The sequence below is a fragment of the Camarhynchus parvulus genome, chromosome 3 (assembly GCF_901933205.1).
Source record: "Camarhynchus parvulus chromosome 3, STF_HiC, whole genome shotgun sequence".
Classification (NCBI taxonomy): Eukaryota; Metazoa; Chordata; class Aves; order Passeriformes; family Thraupidae; genus Camarhynchus; species Camarhynchus parvulus.
Genome location: NC_044573.1, coordinates 106,829,042 through 106,845,219, shown reverse-complemented (window position 1 = coordinate 106,845,219; position 16,178 = coordinate 106,829,042). Strand labels below are relative to the sequence as shown.

Sequence of the window (16,178 nt, the reverse complement as noted above, 5' to 3'; positions counted from 1 at the left end):
GGGCTATTGGAACAGTTAACCACTCTTGAATAACATTGAATGACAAAACCTGTCTTTTGCTAAAAATAATTTAGCATCAGAGATGTTTAAGAAACATTAGAATACATAGTTACTCCAGAGTTTATTTAAAGAACTATTAAATATATTTTAATTTTCTCTTACAGAATATTAATATTAGGAGCTTCAGGAGGAGTTGGTACATTTGCTGTACAGGTAATATTATCCAGCATGCCCAGGATGAATCTTCAAGCATTTCAGTATGAAAAAAAAATAACAGAAGGGGAATTGAGAAAAGGAATAGAGAAATAGCAAGCTCTATATATAGCAATATTAATAGCAAGATCAATCTGCCTGATTGAGAAGATTGATGTTTCCAAAAGTAAACTATTTTCAGATTTATTGCTTTCTGTTTATTATGTTGTATTATTTTAAAGTAGGAAGTAGGGACTTTCAAAGAAAGGAGTTGTGTGTAAGATCACATTTCACAATTTGGGTGCAGGAAATCTCTGACTGGTGTAATTTGAAATATGTAGGCTGTTTTCATTATCTTTCATTCAGCTCTGTGCTCTAAATATGAGCAGAACTTGGTGTATGAGTAGGAAAACTGATGGAGAACATCACCTACGACGACTGCTGTAGCTGGTCAAATGATGTGAGAGGCCATCAGGCTTTTGTGTGCAGTGGCTGTAAAGCACAGAGGCTTAGATTTACTTTCCCTCACGGTCTTTGCCCTGCTGCCCTTTTGTCTGTCTGTTCAGTAGCTCTGAACGTTGGAAAGTCAAAATGCTCTTTTGTTGCTTCATTAGTTGTGGAACATCCTCTTTGATGCTCTCGGTTAATTTGGGAGTTTTGATTCTAATTACTGTCATCTCATGCTGAAAAATCTTTCTCTCAAGATTAAAAAATACAGTATTTGGGTGATTGCATCACTGCTTTCTGCATTACTAAGCCATAAGCACAGTGGTTTTAAAGAGGTTTACAGCAGAATTTTTTGTGGTATGCTATTTGCCTGATCTGTGATGAAGCAGGTGACTTTCAGTATGAAAGGCTGACCAGCCACTGGCTAGTTACAATTTGTAACTGATCAATGCTGGATAAACTAAGTTAATTAACCTGGAATAAAGGTAAAAAGTGTTACTGTGAATGAAAAAATGAGATGCAAAATGAGATAAATAACTAGCAAAAGTCCTTTACTTTGCTATAGCTTTTGGAGTAAAAGATAACCTGATACTGTCCCTGTGATAAATCAGAGATTACTTCCTTCTTTTTCTTTTTACTAGTACTTAACCTATTTGCAGTAATATGAAATACTTAAAGGGCATATTTAATAATATTTAATGGTACATCTGGTGCCAGTTTTGTTGATTGGCAACTTGGACAGTATCTCTTGGTGTATGTTTAGCTGGTAGACTAAACATACAGATGGCAAACTGAGAGCCTTATTTTCAGACCTGGTATCTTTCAGTGGTATTAAAAAAACCCCACACTCTTTCCTTCACACCAACTCCTCCCTCCCTACAACCACCTTAAATATTGATAAATTCTAGCCATTATTTTGTCTGTGAGATTTGTGACAAATTATCCTGTATTGGAACAGTTTCCCCAGTCCCTATTAAAGGTCCCTATTAAAGCTCATTTGTTATATAAATATAATGAGACTTTGGCTTTTTAAGTAGTTCTCAATATTTCACTACATTTTAATCTTTGGATGTTTTTTTAATCTTGTTTTTAGCTAATGAAGGCCTGGGATGCTCACGTGACAGCAGTTTGCTCTCATGATGCCAGCACACTGGTGGAAAAGCTTGGAGCAGATGATGTGATTGATTATAAATCTGGAAATCTGGAAGAGCAGCTTAAAACATTGCCCTTGTGAGTGTTTGTGTTGCTTTAATACTGAGATAAAGTGTAGGGGGATAGAATATAAGAAAATAAAGACAGTGTAGAAAGTAATCTTACCCCTAAGGAGTTGCAGCTGGGCCAATTATCAAAGATTAGGAACAGACCTGACTTTAACAGGCCACAGCTGTAACCAATGAGAAGAGTGCTATAAAAGAGTGGGATGGGTGGTTGGGAAGGGAACTGGAGTGGGCTGCTTTGTGAGGAAGAAAGAGTCAGTGCTTGGAGGAGAAACCCATGAGAAACACCAAGAAGGTAGGAAACTTGTGCGTTAAGGAGACAACAGTATGGAACCCCTGGAATAAGATGACAACAGTGAAGGAATTGGTGGTCAGACCTTCTGCCTTTTGATTGCTTGACTCTATCAGAACTCCCTAAATTTTCCCCCGTTTCTAAAGCATTATTTTGTAAAGTAGATTCACCTTTTTGAATGCAGTTTGTGAGTGAGTATGCCCAGCACAGATTTCATTGTAACACTAAGCCAGTTAATTGGGAGACAAGCTGACTTCCATGTGTTTCTCTTCAGTGACTGTAATATGAACAGTTTTGTAGCTTCCATCCAAGAATCTTGGAGAATATACAATGCATGAATAAATTGAAATAAATCTCTGAAATCCTGAATGAAGCTGGTAAATATAAACTCGATCTTGTAGAGGAAAGATCTATATCATGAAGGAGCAGTGGCTTGCCACTGTGCAGTGCAACTGGGAGTAAATTTCTATTCTGTAACATTGGATACAACTACCTCTGAAAAACAATCACATTTATCTTGTCACAGCAGCTATGTTTAAACTAGCCTGGGATTTTTCTCTGGAACAGAAGTATTTTTTGCTTTTGTCATCTTCCCATCTGTTTAAACGTAGTGTACTGTGACTTGTATTTGAATGTGGTATTTACACTGCTCTTTTTAGCTAGATTGAGCTGACTTTCTGGGAGGGGAAATAGAAGCTGCTTGATCTGTGGAAGAATTTTCCTGGTAACTGTGCTAAGAAGCCATGTGCCCTTTAACTGTAGTGTGATTGTCAGCAGGCCTGAGGGCAGTGACACTGTCTGTACAGCAGGATGGACTTTGCAGTTGGTGCAAAATTTGCCTTTGTGAACACTTTAAATGCTAAACACCCATTCTAGGAGTGACTCTTTCTAAGTGTCCTGGGGTGCAGTTTAATGATGCAGCTAGGCTGGTCAGTCAGCTCTGCTGAGTGGGATGTTCCTACTTCCCTCCCCTTTGCAGTCGTACTGACTCTTCAGAACCCACAGTCAGCTACTCTTTCCTGGAACATTAGTTTTCATGGTCTTCTCTTGCTGGCAGCTGTTACATGAACTGAACTTTAAAGATGAACCCACACCCTTGGAAGACAGGCAGCAAAACTGTCATTCCAGAGAAATAAGGGCTTTTTTATTTAATTTGCATTAAGTATTTTCTCTCATATTTGTAGATTATTTAGATTAGAGATATGTGTATATACATATCGCAATTTGGAGATTGCTGGAAATTTACAGATGAGAATGAGTTGTGCATTTAACAGAGCAGGTGTATAGCTCCCTATTGCCCTATTCAGCCTTTACAGGCTCACATGCTGGTATAATGAGAAGGAGCACTGAAACTGGCTTTTTGCCAGAGGCTGCATATACCCATTCCATGGGGGAAGGTTTTAGTTCCTTTGCATTGTTAGGTTTAATGTTAAATAGGTAGATGTGAAGAAAAGAGCTGTCTTGAGAGGTAAAATGGCCCCTAAATAAATCAGGAGGTCAAAAAAAAAAAAAACTTGGAGAAGTGAGGCTGAGAACTAGGTCACGGAAAAGACGTGAGGAAATAAGGGTTAGTAGAATAATTTGTTTACATAATTTTAGCCACTGGAACTGACTTTTGTTGAGTACAGCATGTACAAGAGCTGTTCCTAGTTGAGGGCATGAGTCCAGATTGGTTTTTACATGTACATACCATATTGTTCAGTGCTAGACCTCAGGACTGTTCCAATAGTCCCTATGGGAGGGCTGAAGAGATAGATGCACAACTACATTCTGTACTTGCTTAAAGCCTTCTAGAGCTCTAAGTTTGCTTTTTGGAGTTTAAGTGTACTTTCTAAATAGCCTGTGTCTGCTGCACAGTGAATAGGCAATAACCTGTAAATTTAAATCCCATTGTACCTTAAGCTGGGACTTTTCTGAGGTCTTGGGACTTTCTTGCTGCTATCTCGCAGGCTGATTTTTTTTTTGCATTGCAGTGACATGTAAAAATGTGAACTATAGCTGATTTCTGCTATTAGCTTAATTACAGTGAAGTTATTTTTCCCATATCAATATTTTATACCTGTTCTTTGTATGCCTGCAGGTTTGATTTTATCCTAGATAATGTTGGTGGATCCACTGAGAAGTGGGCACTAGATCTCTTGAAGAAATGGTCAGGAGCAACATATGTTACTTTAGTGACACCTTTCCTGATAAATATGGACAGACTTGGAGTGGCTGATGGCATGTTGCAAACAGGAGTCACTGTTGGTTCCAAAACTCTAAAGGTATTTGACAAAATCCTATGTACTTTCATGTTTTGTAGTACTTTAGTGACTGCTTCTGTGGCTTGGATGTCAGTCAGAGCTCAGGGAGAGGCAGCTGTTGCATTGTCCTCATATGTCATTAAGTATACTTTCCTTTCTTTCCTTCTTTCTTGCACTGAAAAGAAATGTGTTGGGGTGGTGCTTCTGGGTGTATGTAGTAGTTTGGGGAGCTTTGAAGTCTGATTCCTTATTGTGCTTTCCATTGTAGCCTTTTCCATATGGCCTCCCTAGTGAGTCCTGCTGACAGCCAGGGTTTCATAGTAAATGCAGCAAATCCCTGCCTCACTGAAGTGAGGGCACTTTTGTTACTTGCTTTAGGCTGGCCAGGCTTTCTCTCAGAACATTGTTCTGTGACTGATTCTCTTCATCCTGTTCCAGCACCAGAGAGTAATAAGCATGGTGGAGGGTGGCTAGGAAGTCTTTCATCTCTTTCATGTTCATGTGTCTAGATGGTGATACTGATATTTCTAGTTTTCATAAGTGGATCTTAAAACATTCTGCCAGTGGCCAGATCAGTGGGGCTTTTTAGAACTTTTCTCTTTCTTCCCTATGCTTGTGTACTTGCTGTTCAAATGAGTGCTTTTTAAGCAGTTGCTATGGTATTCCTGCAAAGGCTTGGCTGAATGGGATTTTAAGTACTGCAGCAGTACCTTCTCAAGAAAGCCCAAAGACAAACTGAAAAGACGGGGAAGAAATAATGTAATATTATTTCTCAGTATGCATGTTTCCATGATGAAGAGGATCCTATGCCATATATAAAAATCATCTCTTTGGCAGATGATGGCTTTTATTCCTTTAATGACTTACTTGGAGGAGATGCTCTTGATTTGTGTGTGTGAGATCTTCCCAAAATGCTTTTCATGTGAGCTGCCATCTGTCATTGGACAGTGATGACTTTGGCAGATATTATGGTGGAAAATGAAGTCACTGATACTGAAGTGGAAGGTTCTAAATGTCACATTGCTGGGTTTATTTCACCCCTGTTTTGAGTGTACATGAACACATGACACCATTTCTCTCTTATGTAACAAATAATGCTGTTTCTAGCTGCAGAGACAAGGTAATTGTTTTTCTCTACTAGCTGACTTGTGCAGTTGAACACACAATTCGCACAACATCCTGGTCTGTACATTTAATCCACATGCTTAGGTGCCATTTCTTTCAGACACTAGCATATAATTTCCATGTCTTTTCCTTAAGTTACTTCTTCAGAGATTCTGTCATTAATTTTAGTTCCCATTTCAGTTTGCTCTCATGATATTTTAAGAGATTTGTCATCTTTCTTGCAGCATCTCCTTAAAGGAGTCCATTATCGGTGGGCATTTTTCATGCCGAGTGGCCCAAGTTTGGATGAAATAGCAGAACTGGTTGATTCTGGAAAGGTATGTCAGTACTGGCTACTTGGGTGTTTGTGCTGAAAGAGGTGCTGCTTGGAATCAAAAATGGTGTAGTTCACTGTTGAGAAATAAAGTGTTATGAGAGTCATGGAAAGAAAACTGGTTAGAAGTCCACTTGTTCCAGTTTCTAACTTCTGCCTTTTGCAAGGAATTTAGGAGTTCATAATGCTTAAGACTGTTCTGCCTTCTCCTTCTTGAGCATACTTTTTAACAACACAAAGCTTACAAAGTTACAAGGAGTAATGTCCAGTGATTATTTTTGCTAGTGGGAATCATTTAATATGAACTCTACATGAAAACTGTGTTTTAAGAAGTCTCACTTGGTTCATTTGGACAGAATAAACATGGCTGCGTACCTGCATATGCAAAATTGCTTAGCCTGGATGGTTGGGCGTCCTGCCCATGGTTTGCACAGAACTAGAATATTCTGGTTATTGCAGGTAATAGGTGATCTCCACTGGCAGAGTGGTGACAAGAATCTTGTTTTTCATTATTTCAGTGCTGCAGGTTCTGATGTTTGTGCTAATTCAGCACAGGGACTTGTAATATTGTGAGCATTCATAAGATTCTGGAGAATCTTAGTGGACTTGGGGGGGGAAAAGCCAAGACAGATTAAGTCTGCTGTTGTGATCTTTTCAGGTATATGAGCTTGTTACAAAATATATTGTGAGAATGAACAGTTGATTTCCTGTGTTTTGGATTGTGTGGTGATATAGGCCCCAACAGTGTCCTCTTTGGGAATTTTGGCAACATGATATTACCCAAGAGTAGAGAATATGGACAACTACTGTTAATCTTTCCATGTGGTAGATAAGCAGAAGAGTAAGCAGAGTCTGTCATGACTGCTGGTAATTCCAGTATGTGAACTGCCATCTTGTGCTCAAAATTTGTGCATATTAGTAAAATTTAGATCTCTCAAAGTCTGAGTGTTGATCCCCCTTTTTTGGTATGCAATATGTTCCAGAGTTTGGAAAAGAGTCAATGAACTGCTGTTGTACTGAAGACCTGATTGCTTCTGTTTTGCCACCTCAGTGCTGCTGCTAAGAATAAAAAATTCTCTGCTTTGCATTATGTCCAGTGCTGTAGGCGTAATCCTGTGGTCAAGAAAGAATCTGTAGAAGGTCCTCATCCTGTGATTGCATTCAGTCACGCTGCTAAATTATAAGTGTCTAAGAAAAAGAAATGCCCTTCTCTTTGTTTTTACCATTTGTCCTGTTCTCAGCCAGTTGCAATTTGTTTTGTGTTCTGCTTCTACCTTGTATGCAAAACAAATGCAGACTATGCTCATGAAAGCCTCTTGGGAAACAGCTGTTTATGCAATAGAGATAGGGCTTGATCAGTGTTCTGTGCTTAATAACCTGGCCAGGTGAATTGCAGTGCCACTTCAAATGTGCGTCAGACATACATGAATGTCCTAACTTCTGGCTGTAAGATGATCGTGAGGACAAAGATGTTTGCTTGGTCTTTTATTCTCTGTGCAAAAACAGGTCCCTAATGTCAGACTGTTTGTCTGCAGAGTCATTATTCTAGCAGCATTTTACTCTATTTTGTGCAATGTTGTAAACATCTGAGCTGTCATCGGGATTTTATAAGACTCAGTTGTGTTCCATTTAGACAGATATTAATGCGACTATGACCTTTCTTGTTTAGACACAAGAGTTCTCGTAAAAGGACAGACCATCCATTCAGAAGAGTAGGTGTTTGGGAAAAAAGGCAGGAGAGAATCACTGGAGAAATTGTACCACAATTTCCTATAAGTAAGTGAAATGTTTGTGTTTGGATAGGAAAGAATAAAGGAGAAATAAAAAAAGCAGAAAGCAGTGAAGTGTTTCAAGAAGCTTGGGGAAGCCAGCAAACTGAGCTCATGGGGTTGAACTTGTTACCTTTGAGTGAATATTTTTGACTAATGCAGGGTTTTTTTCATTTAAGTATTTTCTGTTAAAGACATCTTAATTTTGAGATTGTATGAAATGAGTAAGAGAGCAATTAGAAAGCTCCTGAAAATGAGAGGCTTTTTTTCAGGAAAAAATTATATGGGGGGATTAAATGTAAGAAATTAAAAAGAGATGATGGTTTAAAGAGATGTTACAGTAAGTGAAGCGTTGAAGAGCATATCCCTGAAACATTTACAGATAATTTTGATTTGACAGTGTTTCTCCTTACAGTCCTTCTGCGCCAACAGAGATTTTTAGTTCTGATGAGTTCATCATCTTCCTTTGTGAAAGCAAAAGGATTCTCAATCCTTCAGTGGATGAAGAATAAGCAATCTTGTTTAAAGTTACTTGATGTTCACCTGGATAATCTTTGCAGCAAGGAATAGAGATTTGCAAAATGTCAGCTCTGAGGAGGAGTTCTTTTAACAGCCTTTTTTTAATGGGGAAGCGAAGGAGAGGATTTGATGAGTTGGTAGTACAAGAAAAGAGAATAATTTTCCTTGTGTAATTTACCTGCACATCAGTCAGGTCTGGGAATTGTAGAACCATTTTCAGTTTACAAGCTGTTTTCTCTGCCTTGCAGATGGACATCTTGCAGAGAAACTATTGCAGGATTGAGGGGCTAGGAGGCTGCTGCAACAATTATGGGCATGGAGAAAACCCAGTATTTCATTGACAAATTTTAGCGAGACTGGCTGTTTTCTAAACTGCTGGAGAATCCCTGTCGTGGTTTGAATTGCAGCAGTTAATTATGACCCAGTAAGGACTGGCTTAATGTGGGCTCTGCCAAATGACTTGACGAAGCCCATGTCAGAGGCTCTGTATCTCTTTCCATGGTAGAATGTTCCTGGTGAATTACAATTCTCATCTTAAGACAGCTGAAATCAACAGAACCTTTAATTCAGGACACAGATCTGCTGGCACACTGTTCAGTGAAGCATTATCACTGAAAGGCTCGTTAGGAATTAGTTTGGTATATTTGTGGTCAGTGTTGTGGATTTAACATTGACAGTTTTGGTTTTTGCTGCTTGCCTAGCATCTTCCTCCTAAGGGCATGTTATATAGTCCTTGCTGAAAATAGACCAAATTCATGTAAGTATTTAAGTTGGTAGAAGCCTCTAACTCATAACTGAGCAGTTACTTTGCCTTTTTTAAAGCCTGGTGGAGGAAAGAAGGCTCAGAAGACTCTTTAGTGTCACAGGCAGGAGCACTGAGTGTGTTGTGTGTTCCTGCAGGACCATAATAAGATGTGGGTTAACATGCAGCCAACAGAAATGTGACATTTTCATTTTAATTCAGTGCTATTTAAGTGCAGTACAAGTGTGTGTGCAGTGTTTCTGGTGACTTAATACTCTTTGCTTCAGAGCATTGTTGCATCAGATAGGCTGATGGGTGAAAGTTGTTTTTGCAGAAGGAAGGCTAAACGTCAGTCTCCAATCATGAAATGAATAGATCATTCTCTCTTATATTTGCTTTTTAGATAGATGTTCCTATGCACAGGCACCCACAGGAAGAACAACTGCCTGCCTATATTAATGTAATTTGTGAGTAGTGTTGATTATACATTTTGCTGAAGGCACTAGATGCTTTGGACTTAGCACCTGCTGCTATGGTTTAGAGGGCAGGATTCTGACTGTCCTTTGGCCCTGCTGCTGCCTTCTTGTGCAAAACAAATCACATAACCTTATGCTACCATAATTTCTTGATCTGCTAATGAGGGCTAATGCCCTTTATTCACCTTTGGTGATTTGCTCTGAGATACCTGGTTAAAATGAGGATTTTAATTGTCTTCTGTTCCTGGTCTTTCCTATTCAGGAAGTAAATAACACAAATGGATGGATATGGTCATCCACTTTGACATGATATGGGTTCTGAGAGTTGTTTGGATGGCCATTAGGTCATCACAGCTTCTGGACTCTGTATCCTAACCTGTGTGTTGATTTGCTTCCAATTCATCTTGTTGCAGTTCTGCAAATAACTTTTCCCCTGACCCTTATTGCACTATTATTGCATTTCTCTCAGCTCTATGAATATCAAACAGTGAATGCAACACTGAGTCCTTGAATGTTCTCCAAACATGGCATCTATAGATGTGGCCTTCTCTACAGTAATTCCAGACTTTATGACTGTGCTTAGGTATCCTAAGATACCTGAGAACTTGCCCTTGTGTGGTACCTGCTTTAGTGTCTCTGAAAAAAGGCTCTGGGGTACCTAAGTATAGGGGTTTCTACATTTAAATGTCTCTATTAACTAGAGATCAGTCCTTCTTCCCACTCTCTTTAGTCACTCATGCTTGTTCTGATGACTATCTTTCTTCATGCTAAATTGCAAAGCTTGCGCTGTTTTTTTTGCTTTTAATTTTGTGTTTTCCTGTTGCAGTGCATTTTTTTGCCAGGTTGGTTGGCTAGAGCACAGAGATGTTGACCAAGGAGGAGTTGCCAAAAGCTCTGTTCAGCCCTTTCTCTTCCAAAAAGAACCTCTGTCTGCATTTTGTCATGGCCACTAAAACAAGCTGCTGTGATTTTTATGAAAACATACCTGCTCCCTTCCCTCCAGGACATGGTGGCTTGCCTATGTGCTGAGCTCTGTGTGTGTGATACATCACAAAGTATCTGTGAGGGGCACCAGTGGAAACTTTGTATACTGTGGGGAAATAGGGTTTCAATATGTAAATTCACTTACACCACAATGTAAGTGAAAAAAAGCATGGTCCGGAAAAAAAGCATCATCACCTACCAGGCATTTAATCAGATGTGTTCCCTTAACCTGATGTCATTGTAAATTGTGTGGTAAGTCAGGCCTGGTGTTCTGAGCTCTGGTCTCCTGGTGTAGGAGGGAATTGTGCCTAATGCAGGGGGTAAAGTGCGGACAAGGCAGCCCTTGTCTGCTGTGAGTTTAGTCTGCTGAGCCTGGGAAGATGTGGATCATGAAGGACTAATCTTCTAATCTCTACATATGATATTCCTTCATATGTAAATATGTGTTTATATTTAACTGTACCAAAGTTGGTTCTGCCTTACGTATATGGTGACATTGACCCAGATTACTTTAATCACCAGCATAAATATCAGGACAACTACTTGGAATGTGCCTTACCAGGGATTCTGGAAGAGATTAATTGTGCTTTCCTTTAGTTAACAGTGTTTTAGCATGGTCCAGTATGTAACTAAACTTGGCATCTTATTTCTACTGATTTAAGCTTGGGCTAGGCTGGCACACATTGCAGTTCTGGGCTTATCCCAGTTTCTTACTGCTCTTTGTTGTGTTCTGTAGAAGCTGTTCTGCCGGGGCTAATTAACAAACAAGAGATTTTGAAGCCTTTTCTACACTCTGAACTGTACCCTGATAACCTTTTTAACTGGGATTTTTCTGCTAGCCTTTTAATAATTGTACGTGATATGTATGAGTTCCTGTGGGCTGCTGTTAGAGATTTGATATAAAAGAATGTACTTTGGCTTATTAACCAAACATATAAGACCTGATAATGCAGTTGTTGGTAAGAGGTTGTGGGATTAGACCCTGGAAAACTTGCCTTCCATTCCCATGTCTTAACCACTGCAGCACTATTTTTGGTATGGGTGTATTGTTTGCTCAGTTTTACTTCTCTTAGGTATTTGGGACAGAAATATCATGTATGTGCTGTCCTTTAATGTGCTCATGGATGAAAGTGCATATTCTCTGAAACACAAGTTAATAAAAAAACACAGCAAGGGAAAGCGTTTTACAAAACATTCGAAGATGGAGCTCTGAGCAGTCTGGTCTAGTGGAAGGCGTCCCTGCCTATGGCAGGGGATGTTGGACTGAATGGCCTTTAAAGGGCCTTTCCAACCCAAACCATGCTGCAATTCTATGCTGGCACTGTGCAGTTGCAAAGCTATCTGTACAAGATGTGACCGGAGCCAGCTGTTGCAGAAGGTAAGAACTTCATTCTTTGTCTTGAGTGAGAGCTGACCCTAGCCTGTGTTCACCTTGTTGGCAAGCAATATGAGGCTCAGCATACATTGCTGAATGGCATTTTAAGGGGAAGAAAGAATGAAGAAAGGAGTGGGATTTGGATCCAAGGAGCATGGAACAGGACTACAGTAGAGAAGATGCTCAGCTAAAGTAGGAGTGTCCCAAAACAGCATCTTTTTTCCCCATAGGATGACAATAAAGTAACAAATGGATAACCAATTGTTTAGTTCCAGGGCAAGGACTATTCTTTTTAATTTCTCTTCACAATTCTTGTTGACGTTGATGAGAGACTCCCTAAAGACCAAAGGAGACTCTAAGCTATGCATTTGTGCTCATGGACCACACTTAGGCCCGGTGGTAATTTCTGGAGGAAGATGGCCTTTGTCTTTTAACTCAGCTAGTCAGATCAGCAGGCAGGTCTTTCCATTACGGCAAGCCCTCGGGAGGACTCTGATGTCTGGTGGAGCACATCCCAGCTTTCATTCTGTGCATGTGCAAGTCCCTTTCCTGGAGGCTGGTGTATGGGAGCCCCAGCAGCCTCACCAAGGCATATGAAGGGGGGAAGCAGCAGCTGGGAGGGAGACACTCTCCCAGGCAAGGCTGCCTGGCAGCTCTGACACGGCCATCCTTTGCAGACCTGGAAGAGAGCCAGTGCACTGTCACTGTCCTTTGAGAGACGGCACTTTTGTCCTTCTGAGCTAGGCTTGCGCTCCGTTCATCGCTCTCTTGAGACGTTCAAGGCTCTCGCTCTCCCTCCAGTGGCAGGAAAAAGCTCCACACTTACTGGAGTCACTTGTTGCTACTCTGAGGGTCGAAGCCGTCTCCATTCCTTTCATGTTTTCTCACTTGTCCGCTCCTGATAAACTAAAACTGTGTCCTTGCTACCGCAGAAAGCGGGACCTCCAAGAGTCGGCCTGACTTTGCCATGAGCAGAAGTGTGTTCCTGCTGACCAGTCAACTCCTGCCGGTGCTGTTCACTGCCTACTGCATTCAGAGCTGGAGTGGCTGGGACACCCCTCTGTGATGTGTGTAGGATAGCCTTAATCAGCATCAGCAATTACTCTTTTTATTTTTCCAAACACATGAGTTCATTGCAAGAGACCTGAGATTCATTTCTATAGTATGTCCTGCATTGGAGAGAATGAAGAGGAAGAAAATACCTTTCAGGCCCAATCTGTTTTCAGATAAACATTTCAATGTGGGTATGTGTAATCCTTTCTCTCCCAGACTTTAGTTTAATCCCTTTTCCCTGAACAAATAGGTGTCCTCTGGCAAGGAACTGATGCGTGGCTGTAAATAGGCAATGTTTTTATTATCCAGTTAATCTCCATTTATTATCACACATTCAACAAACAGCAGACGCTCCGCTACTTGTTTGTCTGTTCACAGGAAGAAATTTTATCTTAGTCAGTGGATTATGGTAAAGGCTGAGTGAATCACTGTGCTGCAACATGGTCAGCCCTTTCAGGGTTATTCAAACAATGGGACTGTCCAGCCAGCCAGATAAAATGTTTAATGCTCTAGATTGCCAGGATCATCAATTTGGTATTCATGTCTCTCTATAGCACTGCCTAAAGCCAGCATTTAAATGAAGCTAGAGGTTACATCAATGTAGCGGATAGGCTTTGAGCATGTGATGGCTGCAATACACACGGTGTTTTGAACTGTGAGGCTGAATTCAGGGCTCCTCTGAATCACTGTCACCACTTTTCAAATGCAATGTTTTAAACTCTACCCAGCAGGCTGAGGATGTAACATACCTCACTCTGACAGAGTTACAAGTTGCAACCTAGAGTAAGGGACTGTGGATTAGCAGAACAGTGAAGTGTCTTGTTCATGTTTTCTCAGTTGCTGCATGTGTCTGAAATTAACTTCTGCCTTTCCCCAGAATCCCTTGCATTTCACATCCCTTGTGCTGCTGCTCTGCTTTCTTCCCTGAATACTTTTCCTCTCTTCCTGGCCTGTTGCCTTGTCAGGGTCATGGGTCCATGCACCAGCAGGCTGCGTTTCTGCATCTCTTTTTTCCCCCTCTTAATTGAAGCACAGCTTTGTACACAACTGCCACTAACAATAAGTACTGTACAAGTGCTTGGCTCAGCAAAGTTCCTGAACTGTGTTTTCCCAAGCATCTGCTATGAAAGTAAGGGTTGGTCTTCCTCAAAACAGTCAGTACTGACCAGCAGCACGTTCTTCCTCATGGTCACAGCAGCTGCAGCTGCACTCAGATGCTCAGTTTACCCCAAACCATTGTCTAATTCAGTGGTTTTGCTGCCTTGAGTCCACGTCCCTGACTTTGCTGATGTCCAAGACAACATTCCATTCTGTGATGAATGCTGACCAGACATGAGTTTGTCTTGAACATGATCATTTATACCCAACATTTCTTCCACAGTTAGGCTATCTTTGTGGCTTCTCTGCCATGTGTTGCTACTTACTTTGCTGGGGCTTGGTTTACAGACATTGTCCAGGCGGAAGAAGGGAAATGAATTACTAAGCCTTGTACCTTGCTGCATGGCAACTTTGAGGCATGTGGTGATTTGGTGACTTTATTTTTTTGCACAGTTTCTCTCAAAGTGATTTGTCTGCAAATTCTAATGCATTCTTTGCAGGGGGTTCATTAATTCCTGATTTTCTGCCATGTGAAGTTTCACACTATGGCTAAGCTTGCCTTGACAAAATAAAAAGGAAAATCTAGTGATATTAGGGGATGCTGTGGTGCAAGTTAGAGTACTGATGTCTTGGATTCCTGTTATCATACAAGCAAAGCCAGTAGTTATTTAAGTGCAAGGAGTGGATGTCAAGGTAAGGCACAGTGTATAAACAAAGAGGAAGTTAAATCTAAGAAAAGGACCTCCCTGAGCACGGACAACTATCAGAGAGCATTTGTTGGGCTGCTGGGGAGGGTGCTGGGTGGTCACCTCTGTTGCTAGGAAAGTGTGTGTGTATGATAACCTTACCTTGGTAGTGCTGCACACCTTCTAAGCAGCACATCTGAAAGCAAAACCCTTTGTCATGTGGTAAAAGCAAGGCAGCTTTTTGGAAGACAGCACCACTCCAAAGCTGCACATTGTGTCCTTATTGCTGCTGTATTCCTTTTCTGTCTAGCATGTCCTGCCAGCAGAAATTACCAGTTCTGGCTTATTCAACAAGAGAGGGTGCATCCTATAAAGAAAACGCAGAAGATATTTTTTCCCTGACACAAGTGAAAAGGATCTTCTTCTAGCAATGTAAATAGTGTGTTTGGATCTTTAGTACTTCAGATCTTCATCACTGCAAGCACTAGCTCAGACTCATGTACTGGTCATTTTTTCCCCTGACAAGAGGATTAGGATCAGTGAAAGGATGTGCACTGGGCTGGTGTTACAGGATCCAAGGTAAAGGACCAACCTTGGGGTAGGCAGATCTTTGGTAGGAGGTGTGAGAGGTACTCTTGTAGACAAATTTTTTTTTTGGCATTTGGAATGCTGACTCAGAACTTGATGGTAGAAAATAACCTCTTCCCTTGGACCAGCAGTGACAAATACTTTTCAGAAGAGCTGAAATTTCTTCTGCTTCTGTTGGTACACTATGACATCTAAAGAAAATGCTTATAGGGGTTTCAGGCTCCTTAGTTAATAATGGGGAGAGTGAATAAGTAGTTTCACTGTTGTTAGAAATGTGAAACAATCCAGAAGGCCACTCTATAAAATTAATGTCAAAATAGCAGTTGATGCAAGCTGGGCTTAATAATGATTTATGCCTCCTGGAATACACAGTGGCTGAATTTTCAAGTGTAGTTAAATGATTCAGCAACAAACATTGGTGGACAATTTTTTGTACTTCATTTGTGGTCTTTTGAGGGTACTGAACCATGTACTGATGCAGACAGGCTTCAGATTCGTAGGTATCTTTAAAATACCTGACATTGTGAGAATTCTTGAGTTTAACAAGAAAACCAGTAAAGAAATATGAGGAAAAAAAATATTCTTTCTGGAAGTATATCTTTGTGGACAACAAAAAGTTAAACCACAGTGTCAGTTTTTGAAAGGATGTAGAAGTTAGAGCCTTATGTGGTGACATTAGTGGGAGAGGCCCCAGGTAAGGGCTTCAAGAGGTGTTTTAAAACATGGGCAAAGAGCAGCAGAAAACTTTCTTCTGGATGCAGTGGTATCCCTGAAAAATCTTAAAAGCTAGTGGCTACATGGCAAGTTCTGTCCTAAATACCATAAAGAAACCTCCCCCCTTCTTCATACAGTTTTGAAGTGTGAGGGTGATACATTACTTTATACTTTATTCCTAATATAGTGACATTTTTTCTTTATTCTGTAGATTCAGCCAGTTATTGATGAAGTCTTCTCATTTTCTGAAGTTCCAGAGGCCTTCCTGAAGTTGGAAGGAGGACATGCACGTGGAAAAACCGTGATCAATGTAATTAGTAGACAATAAAGTATCTCTAATCATTA

General features: G+C 40.5%; 1 protein-coding gene across 2 annotated transcripts in view; it reads left to right on the top strand.

The window, feature by feature from the left end:
• The window catches only part of RTN4IP1 (reticulon 4 interacting protein 1), a 24,382-nt gene extending 8,204 nt beyond the window's left edge, over window positions 1-16,178 (top strand). The window contains exons 5-10 of one of the 2 annotated variants that reach the window (XR_004060601.1): window positions 165-213; window positions 1,733-1,869; window positions 4,229-4,412; window positions 5,741-5,833; window positions 7,499-7,605; window positions 16,045-16,127. Coding sequence is in view for 1 of the 2 variants with exons in the window: in XM_030945625.1 (XP_030801485.1) it covers window positions 165-213; window positions 1,733-1,869; window positions 4,229-4,412; window positions 5,741-5,833; window positions 16,045-16,161 (580 nt within the window). In the remaining variant the exon portion in view is untranslated. Of the gene's footprint in view, window positions 1-164; window positions 214-1,732; window positions 1,870-4,228; window positions 4,413-5,740; window positions 5,834-7,498; window positions 7,606-16,044 lie in introns of both variants that reach the window. The other variant, XM_030945625.1, reaches the window with a different exon arrangement.